At 36.3% G+C, this 16,536-nt stretch overlaps 1 protein-coding gene and 2 long non-coding RNA genes across 3 annotated transcripts; 1 reads left to right on the forward strand and 2 right to left on the reverse strand.

Moving 5' to 3' along the window:
• The first annotated feature begins 3,816 nt into the window (after positions 1 to 3,816).
• Positions 3,817 to 13,866, forward strand: LOC140802240 (uncharacterized). The gene is made up of 5 exons (XM_073157703.1): positions 3,817 to 4,165; positions 4,245 to 4,478; positions 6,889 to 8,139; positions 8,498 to 9,947; positions 13,097 to 13,866. The coding sequence occupies exons 1-4, from the start codon at positions 3,843 to 3,845 to the stop codon at positions 9,117 to 9,119; spliced, it is 2,430 nt and encodes an 809-aa protein (XP_073013804.1). The 5' UTR covers positions 3,817 to 3,842; the 3' UTR covers positions 9,120 to 9,947; positions 13,097 to 13,866.
• LOC140802249 (uncharacterized) lies at positions 8,528 to 13,216 on the reverse strand. The gene is made up of 3 exons (XR_012111609.1): positions 13,074 to 13,216; positions 12,724 to 12,914; positions 8,528 to 9,053 (listed from the first exon to the last, which is right to left on the reverse strand). It is a non-coding gene; the product is annotated as an uncharacterized lncRNA (long non-coding RNA).
• Positions 13,867 to 14,639: 773 nt separating the features above from the next.
• Positions 14,640 to 15,178, reverse strand: LOC140799170 (uncharacterized). The gene is made up of 2 exons (XR_012110955.1): positions 15,041 to 15,178; positions 14,640 to 14,813 (listed from the first exon to the last, which is right to left on the reverse strand). It is a non-coding gene; the product is annotated as an uncharacterized lncRNA (long non-coding RNA).
• Between the last annotated feature and the right edge of the window lie 1,358 nt (positions 15,179 to 16,536).

Below are 16,536 nucleotides of genomic sequence, written 5' to 3' on the forward strand. Positions count from 1 at the left end.
ATGCTGCATTAAAATATGACATAAAAATACTATGAATATTACAATAAATTCACTTGACATGTATTTAGTTGAAATAAATGTACTGACACTGTCCAAAACCTGCTGTGAAGTTCTAGTTTTATTATTCTGAACATTACTGTCATGTGTTGCATTTCTTGAAGGCTGCATTAAAATATGACATTAGAAAATCTAAAAATATTAGAGTAAAAATGTGAAAGAATAAAATGCTAAAGTCTTCAATACCTTCACTAGCAATTTCTCCCTTCTATGGTTAATTCCAGATACTTGATTACTTGAATTTCTACAAGGTTCTTACATTATAACCATATTGTTTACAGTTTTTACATCTAAGGGATGTATGATGCCTTCTCACTTGATATTGATTTTTAGGCTCATCTTTCCCTTTTCTTCTAGACTTCTTAGGTCTTCCAAGCTGCCATCTCGAAGGAGGAGGCATTATAGGATCATAATTTGTATGTACCTATAAAGCTTGGTTTGGTATTGGATAAATAATTTGGTTGTAAGATTTCAAGTATGTTGAAGTATGGTAAAACTAATTGACAAATTCTTCAAGCTAATATTTATTAACAAATATGGCTGCAATTGCATGCTCACATAGTATTTTTGTCAAGCCCCATATTCTACAAGAGCATGTTTCTTTCTCTCTAATTTCTTCTGAATATTATTACAAAGACTACTCTTAAAAGCACTTCCAACTTGTAGCCTCTCTTAGTACCTTGTCATAAATTGCCTTCGAATCATTTCCATCATGGTAATTATGGGTTTATCTCTCGCATCTTTTATGTATACATTGAATGCCCCACTTGTATTGTTCACAATACTGTCACATTTTGATCTAGGACTAAACATACACCTAGCCCAGCAGCTTAGTGATTTCCTCAATAAGCAGTCATGAGCTTCTTTATTCAATTTCTTCAATCCCTTTATTACAGCGTTAAAATCCTGTAATATATAAGTTGAGGTAGCAACCCACATGAAATCTTTATATTCCTTTTCCTTAAACAATTTGCTAAAGTTGACACATATATATCTAATACAAAATCTATGTTCCACATTCGACATTAATAGCTCAAAAGTTTGAACAAGGCCATAGCATACAACCACATTACAAAAGTTAGTCAAGCTATTAATATGCATAATTGAAATAAAATGCATAAACAAATATATAAACATAAATAATTATATAATCAAATTATACCTTTTGTCTGTTTGAAATAAATCCATCATTTGTCTTTAGGTTTTCCAATGACTAAGATCAAAATCTCCAAAAATCAAGTCCAGTTATTTTTGCACTCTGCTTCTACAATAGCAGCTGCTAATAGGTACATTTGATTGTTCCCATCTCTTGCAACAGCATGTATTAACTGGCCTCTAACGGATCCTTTTAGATGACATGCATCCAATCAAATTATACGTCTACAACCTTCAAGGAAATCTTTAATTTGTGCATCGTACATAATAAAAAAACCTTTAGAATCTTGGTAGTACTCAGAGTTAGCCTCCCTACATACAACATAACTGTATTTTCTGGATTTTTTCTTCTAATAACCTCACAATAGTATCATAATCTAGTGTATTCCTGCTTGTGGTCACCTTCTAGTTCATCAATAGCTTTTCTTTTAGCCCTATACACTTGCATCCTTGATGCATTAAGTATGCAATCTCTTCTAATTGTTCTTTTCATCGATTTTACTTTCCAATCAGGATTATTAACTAGATGATCTATACACTTTTTGGCCAACCAAGTAGAGTTAGCTGCCTTGTTACTATAAACTCTTCCACATTTATAATGTTCTTTGAGACTCTTAATATGGAAATAATTTGTGCCAGTCAATGGAGAAGCATGCAGTCTAAACCCACAACCCTTCTTGGGTTCAACAGTGATCCTAGAAGGCTCATTTCTAATGTATTTGAATTCATATCCTTATTTAATATCAAACTCTTTCAATAAGTCTCTAAATGAGTGTGCATTAGGGAATATCATCCCAAGCTTTAGCACAAGTTTAGCCATATGCTTCTTGTGATTAAATTCTAGATAATTAAGTTCATTAAGCTCATCACTTCTATCATCACTTTCATCAGTATCAGTTCTTGGATGCGAAGATTCACCTCTATCAATTTTAAAATTACTGTCACTGTCACTGGCACTGTCACTGCCCTCATTGTTGCCACTATTAATTCTAAAATCACTGTCACCATCACTTTCATCTCTGTCTCCATATGAACGCATAGACATAATGAAATCATACTCAGCTTCACTATGATCAAATAATTCATTTGGAATATTTGCTTCAACATTACTAGTAGGTATTGGTATATGGTCAGATAATTCATTTAGAGTATTTTCATTTTCTTCAACAGTACTAGTAGGCATTGAAACATGGTCAGATTTGTTATATCTACTAATTTTTTCAATAGTACTAGTAGGCATTTCTCTACTTGACTCATTGACTAGGTTTACTCTTTTTATTGGGTTCACTATTTACTGTACTTCTTGCATTTGTCTGCAATTTGCATTTATAATGAAACCTATATTATAATATTTATTTATATGTTGACAAACAAACTCAATATGCTTATAAAGTGCATACAGACAAACAATCTTAATGTGCTTATAAAGTGCAGACCATGTATAGATTAGAGGGACCACATTCTTGAAAAGAAGAGCAAACAAAGATGGGTGGAGTATAGAATATTCACTAAGCGCTCGAAAAACTCTAAATTTGGGATAGGGACCAAGATATTGATATTATAATATATCTCTAGGAAAGTCTACACTTTATAAAAGCAAAAATTTTAAGTGGACAAACCTTACAAATTCTCTGATATGCTCGATCTCCTCTGATGTTTGATGTTCTATGTCTTCTCCGATGCTTGAGTGCTTTGACATCCTTGAGAGAAAAGAGTTCAAGGGATAGGAGTGGTAGATTAAAGAGGAAGAAGAGGGGAAGAACAAACAGAAGAAGAAGAGAAGAAGACGAGATGAGAAGGGAAGAAGAAGGGTTTCTCTCTTCTCTCGTTCTCTCTTCTTTCCTCTCTCAAAACTGACGATGTGGGCAATATCGGTGATGTGACTGTGTGAGGTAGAGTTGTCCAATCAGTGGTAGGTGAGGGTAAATATGTAATTTAATTTTTTAGCTAATACATTATAATAATTCTGTCCAACTACAAAGGGATAGAAAGGTAATTTTATAACTTCTGTAAACGGCGTCTAAGGGGTTGTAGTATTTCAAAAGTATATGGGGATATTTGTACGCTTATATAGTACAGAAGGGAAATTTAAATCTTATTTTTATTTAGCACATTACGTTATTTTGACTAACTAATATTAACTAAATTACTAAAATACCTCTACGCCTTCCCCTCCACTATCTTTTTTTATTTTCTCCCCAATCACCTCCTCCCACCATCATTGCTGTCGCCACCTTCCCTCGCCTTGTGGCTCCTCCTCTTTTTTGCTTCTTCCCCCTCCTCTTCTACTTATTCTTACTTTGATCGAGGTTCGCCGAAAAAGATAGAGTGAGCTAAGCATCTCTATCGACTCTGATTTAGAAATCAAACCTCTGGCTTGGACACTATGAGTCAGTGAAATAAGGTGAAGATGATTAATATATTATGACAATATTTTTTACTGGTATCGTTTTATGTTAAACTCAGAATATTACATAAAAATTATATGAAAAAAGGGTTTCCATTTACAAAATTTTCAAGGACGGTGAATCACAAAATAGTTAATATAGGGTGTAACTTGTAAATGTTAAGAGAGAAAAAAAAGGTACTATACGGTGAGCAAGTCTTGAGTAGACTTGTTCCAAATTGCAATGGAAGAAGAGATGCGGCGAGATGATGGATGCTGCAAGAAGAGGAGAAGAAGCTCAAAGAAGATTCCACCATCTTCTTCTTCTCCTCCTCATGTTGATCTCTCCACCATTACCACCATCACCACCATCTTCTCCTCCTTCGATCGATCAATGTTCCCCCTCCTCCTCGCCTCCGCCTCCAATCTCCAAAACCCCGACGCTCGATCCCTCATCCTCCGCTTCCTCCGCTCCCAACTCGCCCTCATCACCACCACAACCTCGTTTTCTTCCATTCCTCTTCCCCAGGCTTTCCTCTCTCTCCTCCCTCTCCTCCTTACGTCGAGGTAAACTGATCCCTTTCTTGCTCCCTGTCTCCTTCATTTTTGGGTGGTTTAATGAATTAGGTCGCTTTTGGTTATTTAGCTACTCTTCTGTGGCTGCGCTGAGTGCCGAGGTGGTCGGCGCCACTGTTCTCCACTCTTTGGAGGCTAATGCTATGATTGCTTCTGATGGTGGAGTTTTGAAGGGTTTGGTTTGGGCGTTGGGGAGCCGGAGCCGTCGAGTGGCCAAGGCTGCGTGTAATGCTGTTATGGATCTTTCGACTTCTCCTATCGGAAGGGAACGGCTTAGAGAAGCGTCCGCTGTCGACAAGCTATTGTGAGTATCTCTGCTTTCGAATTTAGTATCGTATTGGTTCATGAATTCTGATTGGTTTACATTCAACCAATTGGTGAACTTAATTCTGAAACTATCTTTTGGTTACTGCAGGTGTTACAGTTTTTTTTTTTTTTTGTTTTGTTTTGTTATCCAACTGTTTGATGATGATTATTTTGTTTAGTCATATAAGATTTTGTTGAAAGTTTGCTTTTGTAATTGTATTTACATGAAATGAGATAAACTTGGCAAGATAAAGATTGGAACTGGCGAAACATCTATTCATGGAGATCGTTATAGGAAAATCTCCAATTGGCAAAATTTATATAGGTAGAGCCTTTCATCCATCCCCAAAAGAAAGCAGTTGAGGGAAGTGAATTTAGTCTTTCGATCACTACTCCATGGCAATCAGTCCTCTCTTCGAAGACTAAAACTTCTGATAACGATAGATAGAAAGGCTGGGCAGAATGCCTTTGGGGATTGAAACCATGAGCCTGGGTGGTACAGCTAACTCGATCTTTCCCTCGTACGGATCGATTCAAGAAAGGTGACAGCGCTTCATCCCAGGTGCAAGACTCTATCTACTATCTAGAAAATATATTTTTGCTAAAAGATTTAGAAATTCTCTAACCCTAGTGTTGCTTTTGGACTTGGCAATCCTTCCTCTGAGGTGGAATATTGGTCTTAGGGTTAGAGAAGTATTATATCTTTTACAAAGGATTTAACTTAACTCTCTAGTCTAACTCTTTCTCGTTCTTCCAAGTAATTGTTGCATGCATGTAAGTGATTTAATTTTAGATAATTAGGCCCTTCCATATGATAGGATATAAAAAGGAACAAGCTGAAGAAACTGAGAAGGTGATAGTGGAGGCCATGAGGCATTTCTTGTAACATAGGTAAAGTGATCATGGGCTTCAACTGTACTGTCAGAATAGTTATAACTTTTAACAATAATATATCTCCTGTAAACTGACAAATGGTGATTTTTTTTTTACCAAAGTGATTTGGTAAATCAAACTTCACTATGACTAATATTCTTTCCATTTAAGTTCAATAATGTGGACTATTTCCAGCTAAATAATTTCTTGTTGTAGATCTGTAATGATCATTCAGAGCAACAACTCTATTGATGTGTGGGAACTCTTTATGAAAATATGATAGAAATGAAATATGGTATATGTATATATACATCACATACAAGTTAGCAATAAAATGGACTATTATTAATGTTTTTCATCAATGCAAATAAACTACATATTTAACATGGAAATAACTCCTTATTTTACTATATAGGCTGGTTTTATAATTTATATAAGTATGTATGATGCATGTATATTAGACCGTGTATTTCTCTTGCTTTGCCAAGTCAATTACCTTGCTGAAAAGCTGCAACAGTCCAGCTAGAAACGCATACAAGGAATATGTGATTTCTTAAGCATGAGGAGATGAGGGATCGGACATGGACATGACATGCTATTTGAAGTGTCCGTGTTCCCTAGAGGCTTATGCTTTATAAAGCGATCATCTTAGTTGGGGTGTTTACTTATAAAATAACTTCCATACTAGTATAGCTATGCTTGTCAGCTGTACTTGCATAAGAGAGGTTATACTAGTATAAGCTATTATGGTGTTTGGTTATAAACAGAGAAATATGTATTTGTATAAAAAGGCTTATATTAGAATATATTTGCAATTCTACAAGTGAACGGAGCCAAATTTTTTAGGTGTTGTGGAAGCTGTAAATCAACGACCATTCATATTTAGACCATAGTTTCCTTTTTCGGTCAATCCCGAGTGGGATCGGCTGAAGTGGATCGGGATCGACTATAGCTGATCCCGATCTGGGCCGAAACCAGCCAGCTGTCAGCTGCTGCTAACAGTAGTAGCCAACAGCTACAGAGAGAGAGGGAGAGAGGAGAGAGAGGGAAAAAGGAAGAGAGAGTGAGGGAGAGAGAGAGGAAAAGATAAAAAGAAAAAGAGAGTGTGAGAGAGAATTGATATTTCAGACTAACAGTTAGAGGGATATGAAAGAAGAGAGGGAGGAAGAGAGATTTTTACTTTTTAGGTTTTATATGTGAGTAATTATTATTTTTTATTTTTTTTATACATTTTTAAAAATTTCTCAACACTTTTAAATAATATTTAGAATTTTATTTAATTAAAATAGTCTGATTCGATACAGGCAGCCGATACGGTCGATACGTATCGTTTTTCCGAATGGCCGATCCCGATCCCGATACTGATTTTCGGAACCTTGATTTAGACATTTCCAAGGACACTAGTAAAATTCAATTAGCATCTAACAAGCTTATTTTTTTCCTTTATGTTCATGATATGATATTCTCGCATTATATTCCAATCGTATTTAAGTAGTTTAGATTTTTATATGTTAATCTGACTTGACTTTGTATAGGTATTTATTTTGTCAGGAATCTCTTCCTGTACCTTTAAAACTTTTCCAAGATACAGAGAATGCAGATACTAAATCTTTCAGAGAAGTATCCATAATAGATAATCTTTTGGCATTAACCCTTGACACTGCAGTAACCCTCATCAATGGTTCCAATGAAGAGTTCACCTACAGAATATCAACTGAACTAGTCAAAAGATTTTCTCCTGTAATCCATGAAATTTGGGACAAGCTTAAAGGCTCAGCATTATTGATCAATAGCAGTTGGCAAAAGAGCTCCTTGCGGAGTACTAAGAATGATATTGCTGAAACTATTTTTAGGATTTCAATGAACCAGTCTCATCCTGTGGCTTTGGAATCTAATGAGATCAAAATTAGTATATTTGGGACAAAAGAATCTGACTTTGAAAATTTCATCCTAAACTACTGGGAAAAATTGCCCCTTTTACTTAGAGGGGCGGCGTCAAAGAACTCAGAGAAGGCTAACACGGTTTTCAATTCCTTGAGACATTCTTTTAATATTCGAACAGCTGGCAATATCATTGACTCAATTTTAGTTGGTCTTGTTTCTTGTCCTCCCATTGCTTCAGATGAAGTAGATATTACTTGCTTCCTCAACGAGATGAATGACTCGTTGGGCTGTCCAATAATAACTGGACAGGATATCAGAGTTTTGAGAACACGGCAGCTAAACTCTGGGTCTGCAAAAGGATACACAGAAAAAGAGGAACATCTCTTTGTGAACGGTATTGCTTTATCATCTGCAAATCCATTCTCTCTCCATAAGTGCAAGGAAGCGTTTAATGATGGTTATTCAATTGCCTTACGTGGAATGGAATTCCGGTTTGATAAAGTTGCTGCGATAGCTGCTTGTTTGGCGGATCTATTTGGTCAACCATCCGTAGGAGCTAACTTATACATCTCACCACCCAGATCTCAAGGTTTGGCTCGGCATTATGACGATCACTGCGTACTTGTGTGGCAGCTTTTTGGGAAAAAGCAGTGGATGGTTTCCCCTCGTCCAACATATTTTTTGCCTAGGTTATATGAACCACTTGATTCTGTGTCTATTTTAGAGAACAATATATGTGAAGGTATGAGGATTTTAATTGAAGAAGGAGATATTTTGTATATTCCTAGGGGTTATGTCCATGAAGCTCATACACTTATCGATGAGAGTGAATCTGAGACTAGTGCATCTGCAGATTATTCAATCCACTTGACCCTTGCTATTGAAGTTGAGCTGCCCTTTGAGTAAGTATTTTACGATTACAAAGTTCTGTTGTTAATCAATGATATGCTTTCTAGTTTTAATTGGCTCAATGAGTCGCCACATGTTGCACATTTTCTTAGCATTATCTATATGCTTGATGTTATGCTTGCTGTTATGATAATGGTTTCTACATTGATGTGCACTACAAAGAGAGTATTCGTCATTTGGAGTTTGGTATCTCATGTGAAAAGTATGGCAATATTTTTTATCTATATATTCAGCTCAAAATGTGGGTCTGAAACATTTATGCACTTAGGTCTAACATCCATTTGTATTATAGATGCACTTTACATACAATTTTACATTGTAGATGTCTGATTAGTAGTGTGGATTTTGCAGATGGGAAGGATTTGCTCATGTTGCTCTTCATTGTTGGAATGAGAAGCAGAAACAAGCATCTCATCATTCTATTGATTCAAAATTAAAAAAGCCAAGTGTCATGTTTCCACTCCTGTTGCATGTTTCAATCAAGCAGATTGCTGATTGTGATCCTGTCTTCAGGAAGGCTTGCTTGATTGCCGGAAAATTTTTGTCATCTCATCTCAACATGAGTAATCACTCGGAGAATCTTATAGTAAGCCAAAAATCTACTTTTAGCCACATCATTGATAAGATAAATGAGAACTCTAACTTCTCAGAAGCATTCAAGTGCGTTGAATTAGTTGTCCAAGAAAGAGATGATAACTCTTTGCAGTGGATGAGGTGGCTCCGACATTTGCCTCTGGAGGGAGAGGATGATAATATAGATTATTGTAATCTATTTATTGTCTTGGAGGACCTTGTTGTCTCATACATAGACTTTGTTGAGGATGCCACAGTTGAATTTATTTGGTTTAAGTCCCAGTTTTGCAGATGTGTCGATTTTGAAGACACTTGTAAGAGCTTTGATATGGTGCTGGAGAAATACAGAAAAACCAGGAATCAGTATATGAAAGGAATGCTCTCACTCCATAGGAGATAGTAATATGCTATTTTACATGTAGATTGACAATAGTCTACATCTACCTCTCTCAAATTCAGTGGTGAAACAGTAGAATGAAGTTTTCTCTTCAGTATTTACAGATTTGTCGATAATTGACAGAGACAAGATAGAAAGAACATACCTACTTGTTAACTTTCTTACCAGTTGAGGTGGCATTATTTCTTTAATGATGTATGAAAACAGTTGTGGTAGATTGTGGTGGTATCAGTGCTGTGTGGATCAAGTAACACAGTAGTCAAGTTTTCAGAAGTTTTTTTGTGATTTTGTGTTGGCTTTCTGACTACTGTAGATACTTTCTCTTGCTGGAATTATTTTTTTCCTAATTCATACGCAATGGACAGTTTTCTCATAGGCCTTCTTCCATGCTGCTGCAGCAAGAGCCTTGGTGCTACATGGCATGTGGTGTATCAATCAGTGGACCTTTAAACTGCAGTTGTGGAAACTTCTGGTTGCTTCTTCAACTCATGATTCATTTATCCCAATTATATAGCTACTTTGAAGAGCTTTGGGAATTGAAGAAAGTGACACATTCTTCAACTACTAAATTTATTCCTTTGTTTTGACATGAGTATGAGGTGCTCTGATTAGATCATATATCTGCATATGGTGTTGCTACTAAGGTCGAAGCATCGAAGCTTGATGGTAATAAAATGTGTCAGAGATGCATGTGCTTTTCTGGTGGACACAACATGAAGGTGCTTGATAGGAGCACCAAGTTTCTTTCTTTATGCCAACTGGAGTTGCAAGTTTGCAATCTATCCCTGATGACTTCAAATGACAACAATAATGGATCTTACTACTTGTGAGGTGTGTTATTGAATATATCTTGCCAATTTATTTGCAAACATATCATGAAACAGTCTTTAATGAATGATGAAGCTTTAAGCTTTGTCGGAATTTGAACAAGTTTGACCATTTTAATGCTATTTTTGCGAAGATAAAGGGTGGTTACTGTAGCAATATGAAGCCAAAGGATATGATCGGTTGATATGTACTTATTGTGCTAATAATCATTTAGATTTGTTAACTAAGTGTTCTAAATCATACGTTTCTAATGCCAGCTTTTCAAAATAAAATGATATTATAAGATTCCTCTATTGAGTTTTTATCTTAAGATCTAGATGTTCATGTGAACAATATATTGAGGATCCAAGAAACATTATAACATGTTTAGTCATTTAAAGGAAATGCATGGATGAGAATTTAGACACAGTGAAATTCTAGTGATTCTTCAAGGTGTGTGTTGATTATTCCATTAGTACACATTGGAATTTTTGTCCAATGAGTCAGGCGGCAAGATTTTAGAGACACGAATGACATTGTACTAGCCATGTTAAATATATCACAGGGAGATGTACTAGGCAGCTCGTTTCTTCTTTCAATCGTTTAAGTTTTAACTTTCAAGTAAAACTGAAATATATCAAAGCTGTACATATATAGTTCACATGCTTCTTGGACATTCTTAGATGAGACGTTGTGCTCCGTGCTAGTAATGGATAAAAAGGATAGGTGTTTTTAAGGTAGATAAAATATTTCTGGTATGGATCAATGGTTGTTGATTTTGGCATGTCCATTCTTATTTTACACCCCTCTACCTATATTTAGCTATTAACTATAAGTTATAAGCCAAAATTTTGAAACTCGGGATCAAGATCGGCTATTTGAAAAAATGATACATATTGGTCATATCCGATCAGACTATATTTTTATTACATTAAAATTCTAAACATTATTTAAAAATATGGAAAATTTAAAAAAAATTAGAAAAATTGGTAGAAAAATAAGAAAAATAAAAATTGCTCACATATGAAGCATAAAAAAAATACTTACTCAAAATCATGATAAATTTTGAGCTGAATTTGATAAATTTCTATGCACGTAATTAAATTACTATTATAGAAATGATATGAAGAGAGAGATATCTCTCTCTATTTTCATTGTTGTTTTGCAGTAGTAAGAAGTTGAAAAGTGGGAGAAAGAGAGGATGAATAGAAAAAGAAAAGAATAAAAGAGAGCAAAAATATACTCACCTAAATCCACCGGAGTGCGGAATAGCCGGAGGAGCTTGCCAGATTGGCTATCGGATGAGCTTGCCAGATCGGCCGTCAGATGAGCTCAGTGAACTTCATCGGGTGAAGTATGAGGGGTAGGAAGAGAGTGTATGAGAGATAGGGAGCAAAAGTTGAAAATTTGAAAAAAAAGGTAGCCGGAGGCATCTATTACTGATTCCCCCTAGGTCGGATTCATTTTAGATCTGACCTGAATCTTTAAAACTTTAGTTTCAGCTGATATGACTGAAGCTGGCCAATATGAGACTAAAACCGGTCACTAGACTTAGTCATTTGTTGGTTCACATCTTCTTCTCTCTTATTTTCTCCATCCAAATAAAGTATTAATCTTAGAATTTTCCTAACTTTATCTTTTCTCCATTTTTCAAAAATGTTTCTTGAACTTGCATGTCAAAATTTAGGTATATCTTGAACTGATTTTCACAGTAGTAAATACGTTCTTTCATAATAGAGGAGCAGATTAATTTCTCAACAAAAAAAACTTATTAAAGGTAGTGTACACCAACAATGGCTGTGCCACAGGCACGGACCGTGCTGACCACCAGCCAGCATGGCACGTGCTGCAACACTTGCTGGCCGTGTTGTAAGAGGAGAGAAAAAGGTAAGGGATACTCATCTTCGCCTTCGTCATCGCTGCTTGCCTTCGCGTCGGGTGCCCTAGCTCGAAGGGGAGAGAGAGAGAGAGAGTGGGGTTATTAGTTAAAAACTTTCAAATTCGCAAATTAAGTTTTTAACTCTCTCTCTCTCTCTCTCTCTCTCGATCTTTCTTCCTCCCTCCCTCAGGCTAGGGCACCCGACACGAGCTCGGGCGACGGCGACGACGAAGGCGATCGACGAGCTCAATGACAAGGTCAATAGCGAGCAGCGAAGCTATTATGAGGGGTGCCATGCGGCATCCCTTGTGCCATCTGCTAGTATGTCACTAGCACAAGGTGTGCCGGTCGGCACGCCCATCCATGGTGTACACTGTAAACAATTATTTATGATTGCTATCTTAAAGTAGCTACAGGGTTGAAAGTAAGACAAACAACTATGCAGAAAGACTGAATTGATTGTCAGCAAAATCCAAGGAGTTAAGTAGAAAAACTTAAGGTGGTACTTGTAAGTTGTAATTCCCAACATGCTTGTTCCATAACCTCCTACGTGCAGTATCATTATGCTAGTGTCTTTCCCTAACATTAGGTTTCATTAGAGTGCATTTCAAAATTTGTAAGTGTTCGACAAGCAAATTTACAGACTTATATGATAAGTTATCAGCCTGTGGCTAACTTTTCGAAGTTGGCTTTGTTTTCAGTCTTAAGAATATAAGGCAAGTGTGAGACTTGCAGTAAAAGCTGCAAGGCCATTTGGAGGCTACAAGTATGTACACACATTGCAGTTTACGCTCTTGAGATACAAGAGCAACCCTCTCATATTATTCTCATTATATGCATAATCTTGATAGGGAAGAAAGATTGCAATTTAGAATGGTATTAACTGCAGTGCTAAAATCAGTTAAGCATGAAGCACAATACATAAGCTGGAGAAAATCACTCTGAGCAAGTGAAGCTGAGATTGTCTATGGTTTTGGATGCTTAGGGTGTGGAGAATGATGAGTCGATACTCCAGGGTAATCTGCAATGAAAATTAGCTCTTCACCATCCTCATTTTGAACTAGACCTTTTGAACCATTCATAGTCTCGGGTTTCTTTATTCCACGAACTATCTGAAAGCAAATGTATCTGTTAAGACTTATCTCATGTTCTCTTTCTTCTCAAACTTTGAGGCAAAGAGACTTTTTTTTAATAGAAATATTAGTCAAAGAGACTTATTTGACTACCTGATGATGTTTATGCATTTATTTGTTAACGTACAAGAATCTTACCTCAGTATTCTGTTTCACCACAGGCTTGTGCGCTGAAATATGCAGCTCCCTCCCAAGCCTCCTCCCAAAAGTAGACGGTGAGACGAGGAAATTATTTGCTACTGGCTGGTTAGAGAGAGAGAACGCCATTGTGAGAAGGCATGTGAATACCACGTATTGCAGTTTCTCCATGATGGTGACTCATGCAAAGTTCTCTCTTGGCCCTCAAGTTTAAATTGTTGAGGGTGAACTGATCACATGATGAATAGAGTCAAGGCTTCAATAATTGATGCTTTGGGATGAGAACATTATTGTCGCCCTGCTCTGGATCCTATAATGTCTTCGAAGAGGAGGCAGCATGAAGCAACCAAACTTACCTTTATGAGCATTGTGTGTACTAGTCACTGACCTTTTACGAGAACAAGTTGGGCATATCTAAAAGAGCAACCCTATCCTGCCTAGGAGTTAGCTTCGTAGCAAATCCTAAAGCTTGATGATTTTGCATTAATCTCTTTTATGATTAGGTTAATGGTGTAGTTGAGGTGTGTTTGTTAAAGTTAGTGCATATTGCTCACAGGGACTGCTTTTTGAGTGCTGGAGACAAAAGGAGGTCTGTTGACGGCGGATTCCTTTAGTCGTGGCCTTGTCTTTTACTCTAATGACAATGGAGATGTCGGGGTTTGGGCAGCGATACTGAAAGTCTTGAGAAATGAACAGTCCTGCGATTGAACTTAGCCCGTGAGCACCCTAAAGAAATTTCTTTGTCACCCATGAATGCAATTAAATTATAATGGTGGCCCAGTTTGAGACTTAAGAGTAGTTCCAGTCTTTCCTTGGTCAATGTCTTATTGTTTGTCTTGATCTCTAGCATTGATCTTTCCCCTCACGCCCTGAACTTTGAACCATGGTTTTATTGTGCAGGAGCCCTGTAACTACTAATATACCAAACTGTCACTCTCCATTAGCAACTCTTAATTGGTTCCAATGGTTCTTTGGGGGTCTTCAAGTCTAATCTGTGTCAAGGTACGGAGGGAGGACCCATCTGTAACCCCAGGACCTGAGCCAGACCTGAGAGACTATATAGGATATCATCTCTAGATTCTCTACTCCATCAAGTCCTTGACCTATGACAAAAACACAACATGCTCTCAAGTGTATCGTCACACCGCCCACCCCACCCAAAGCATGGATTGGGATCCACTGCGGGCCATCTCTTTGTTGTTCGTAATTAGTGCACCACAGCCTTCTTTTTCCTCTCATTAGTTATTACCATTAGGAGGGCATTTTGGTCAGAAGACATTATTTGTTTTAGGAAGGCAAGGAAAGCTGAAAATGGCGGTCCTCTAAAATTGAAAACATAGCAAAAATTTTGTGCAAATTATGCTCGTAAATTACTAAGAAATGGAGTAATTTAAACTTAAATCTACTAATACGGGACATGGTCATTTTTAGTTCTCCTTGTGTGCTCCATTCTTGTTTCCTTTCTGTTTTAGGGAAATAACTCTCGGTGAAGAACTTTCTTAATTCCAATCAAATTGATAAAAGCTTGATATACACAACAAAGGAAGAGATTGGACGATTGACGTATGAACAAACCCACAACTTAGTAATCATCTATAACTCAGCAAAGAACAAAATATTATAACAAGCCCAAAGAAGACCGAAATGATAATATATTACAACTCGGATGGAGTTGTAGGTGCGAAGGCTCGGCGTTCAACAATTTTGTCACGACCACCATAGATCCAATGATGCACATCCCTATAGGGCATCAAGAGGAAGCCGCAATCAAGACCACCAATATGACCATCGGTTATCACCACAAACAAGCAAATTGCAAAACGATAACTAAGCATACTAAGGGAACAACAAACTCAGAGATTAAGTCAAGAATGAAAAAATAATGATTTAGCCCAAATGAGAACAACAAGCCTCCACATATCAAATTTTAACCATGAAAAGCACCAAAATGACTCTAAATCCCTCACCCTCGTCCTAAAACCCATTCGCTATGGCTAAAACCACCGAGGAGGAAGGGGGTGAGCATGAGCTTTCTACGAAAGAGAGGGAGGCCTGCCCCTTGCTACAACACCTCATCACATCTAGTTTGAGGCGTGACTGACGTCAAGGAAGGAGAAGAAGATATTTGATTAGTTTATATTAATTTCAATAATTGGGGCTATATCTTAATGTGCGTGCTATCATTTAAATAAGCCTAAAATTAAGTGATCTAGTTAATTATTAATTAATTGGCTTAAGGGTATAATTGTTATAAGATTTATCTATAGATACCATTAGGTGATTTCTTTTTCTATAAGGTTTAGAATTAGAAATAAAGGATACTATAGTAAACTGTCTGAAGTAGTTATCGGTTTAAGGAGTAATGGTCCCCATTTTTGTCTTAGTGCATATTCTCTTAGGAGCCTCCTATTAAGAAAGAAATCTGTGGTATTCACTGAGAACAAAATTCAGGGGACCAATATAAGAATCATCTCCTATTTAATTTCCTCTACCAATGGGTTCAGGTATGCTTCCGCAATCCTAATCTTCTACTATTCATAGTTTTTAGTTTTGACATAGATGTAAAATGTATTAAATTATTGATTGAAAAGAACGTATTTTTCTATATTTTAAGAATTTTGATTATTAATTGATTATATGTACTAAAAATATGTTAGGATTTATTGATGAAGGCGCTAACAAAGGGTATCATAGCCTAATCCATTCTTAATTCCTTGAGTATTCTGATGAAATTAGAGATAAATTATGAAGAAATTTTTTAGGGTTCATATGTTTATAGAATTTGGCATTTTTGATCATTTGATAGTTGTTTGTGGATTAAAACTTATTTATAATTTAAAATGCATGATTATATATTTTATTTGCTTTAATCTATGCATTAAAAATATTTTTGGGATGCTAAATCATTAAATTAAGGTGTATGGCCATCAGATTTAGGGTTTAAAAAACCTATAAAAATGTGTTATGTTAAACCAGCGTTGTAGCACTTGACCTAGGCGTTGCTCAATACTGTTCATGATTTTATATGTCGATAACATATTGCTTGCCACAAATGATATAGACATGCTACATGACACCAACATATTTATATCAAAAAAATTTAGATGAAAAATCTTGGTGACACCACTTTTGTATTTAGAATCTAGATACACCGAGATTGTTCTTAGGTTATTCTAAGATTGTCTCAAGGAAGCTATATCAATCATTTTCTCAGATTTGGCATGCAAAATAGCAAACTAGATAACACTCCTATCACTTAAGTAGACAAGTTCAGTCTCAGCAAGTGCCAAAAAAATATGCTTGAAATTAAGGAAATGCAAAAGATTCCTTATGCTTCAACTATAGAAAGTCTAATATATGCTCATGTGTGTATGTGTTGTGATATTCCATATATTGTTGGTATCTTAGACAGTTATTTGAGTAACCTCGACATGAATCATTGGAAAGCAGCTAAGCGAATTAT

Source organism: Typha latifolia, chromosome 1 (assembly GCF_019914945.1).
Source record: "Typha latifolia isolate L0001 chromosome 1, TyphaL0001v2, whole genome shotgun sequence".
Classification (NCBI taxonomy): Eukaryota; Viridiplantae; Streptophyta; class Magnoliopsida; order Poales; family Typhaceae; genus Typha; species Typha latifolia.

What these genes read in the sequence shown, in the direction of transcription:
- LOC140802240 (XM_073157703.1), top strand. Translation starts at nt 3,843, where the DNA reads ATGGAAGAAGAGATGCGGCGAGATGATGGATGCTGCAAGAAGAGGAGA. An exon ending in TCCGCTGTCGACAAGCTATT is followed by an intron (nt 4,479 to 6,888) that starts GTGAGTATCTCT and finishes GACTTTGTATAG; the next exon opens with GTATTTATTTTGTCAGGAAT. An exon ending in GAAGTTGAGCTGCCCTTTGA is followed by an intron (nt 8,140 to 8,497) that starts GTAAGTATTTTA and finishes TGGATTTTGCAG; the next exon opens with ATGGGAAGGATTTGCTCATG.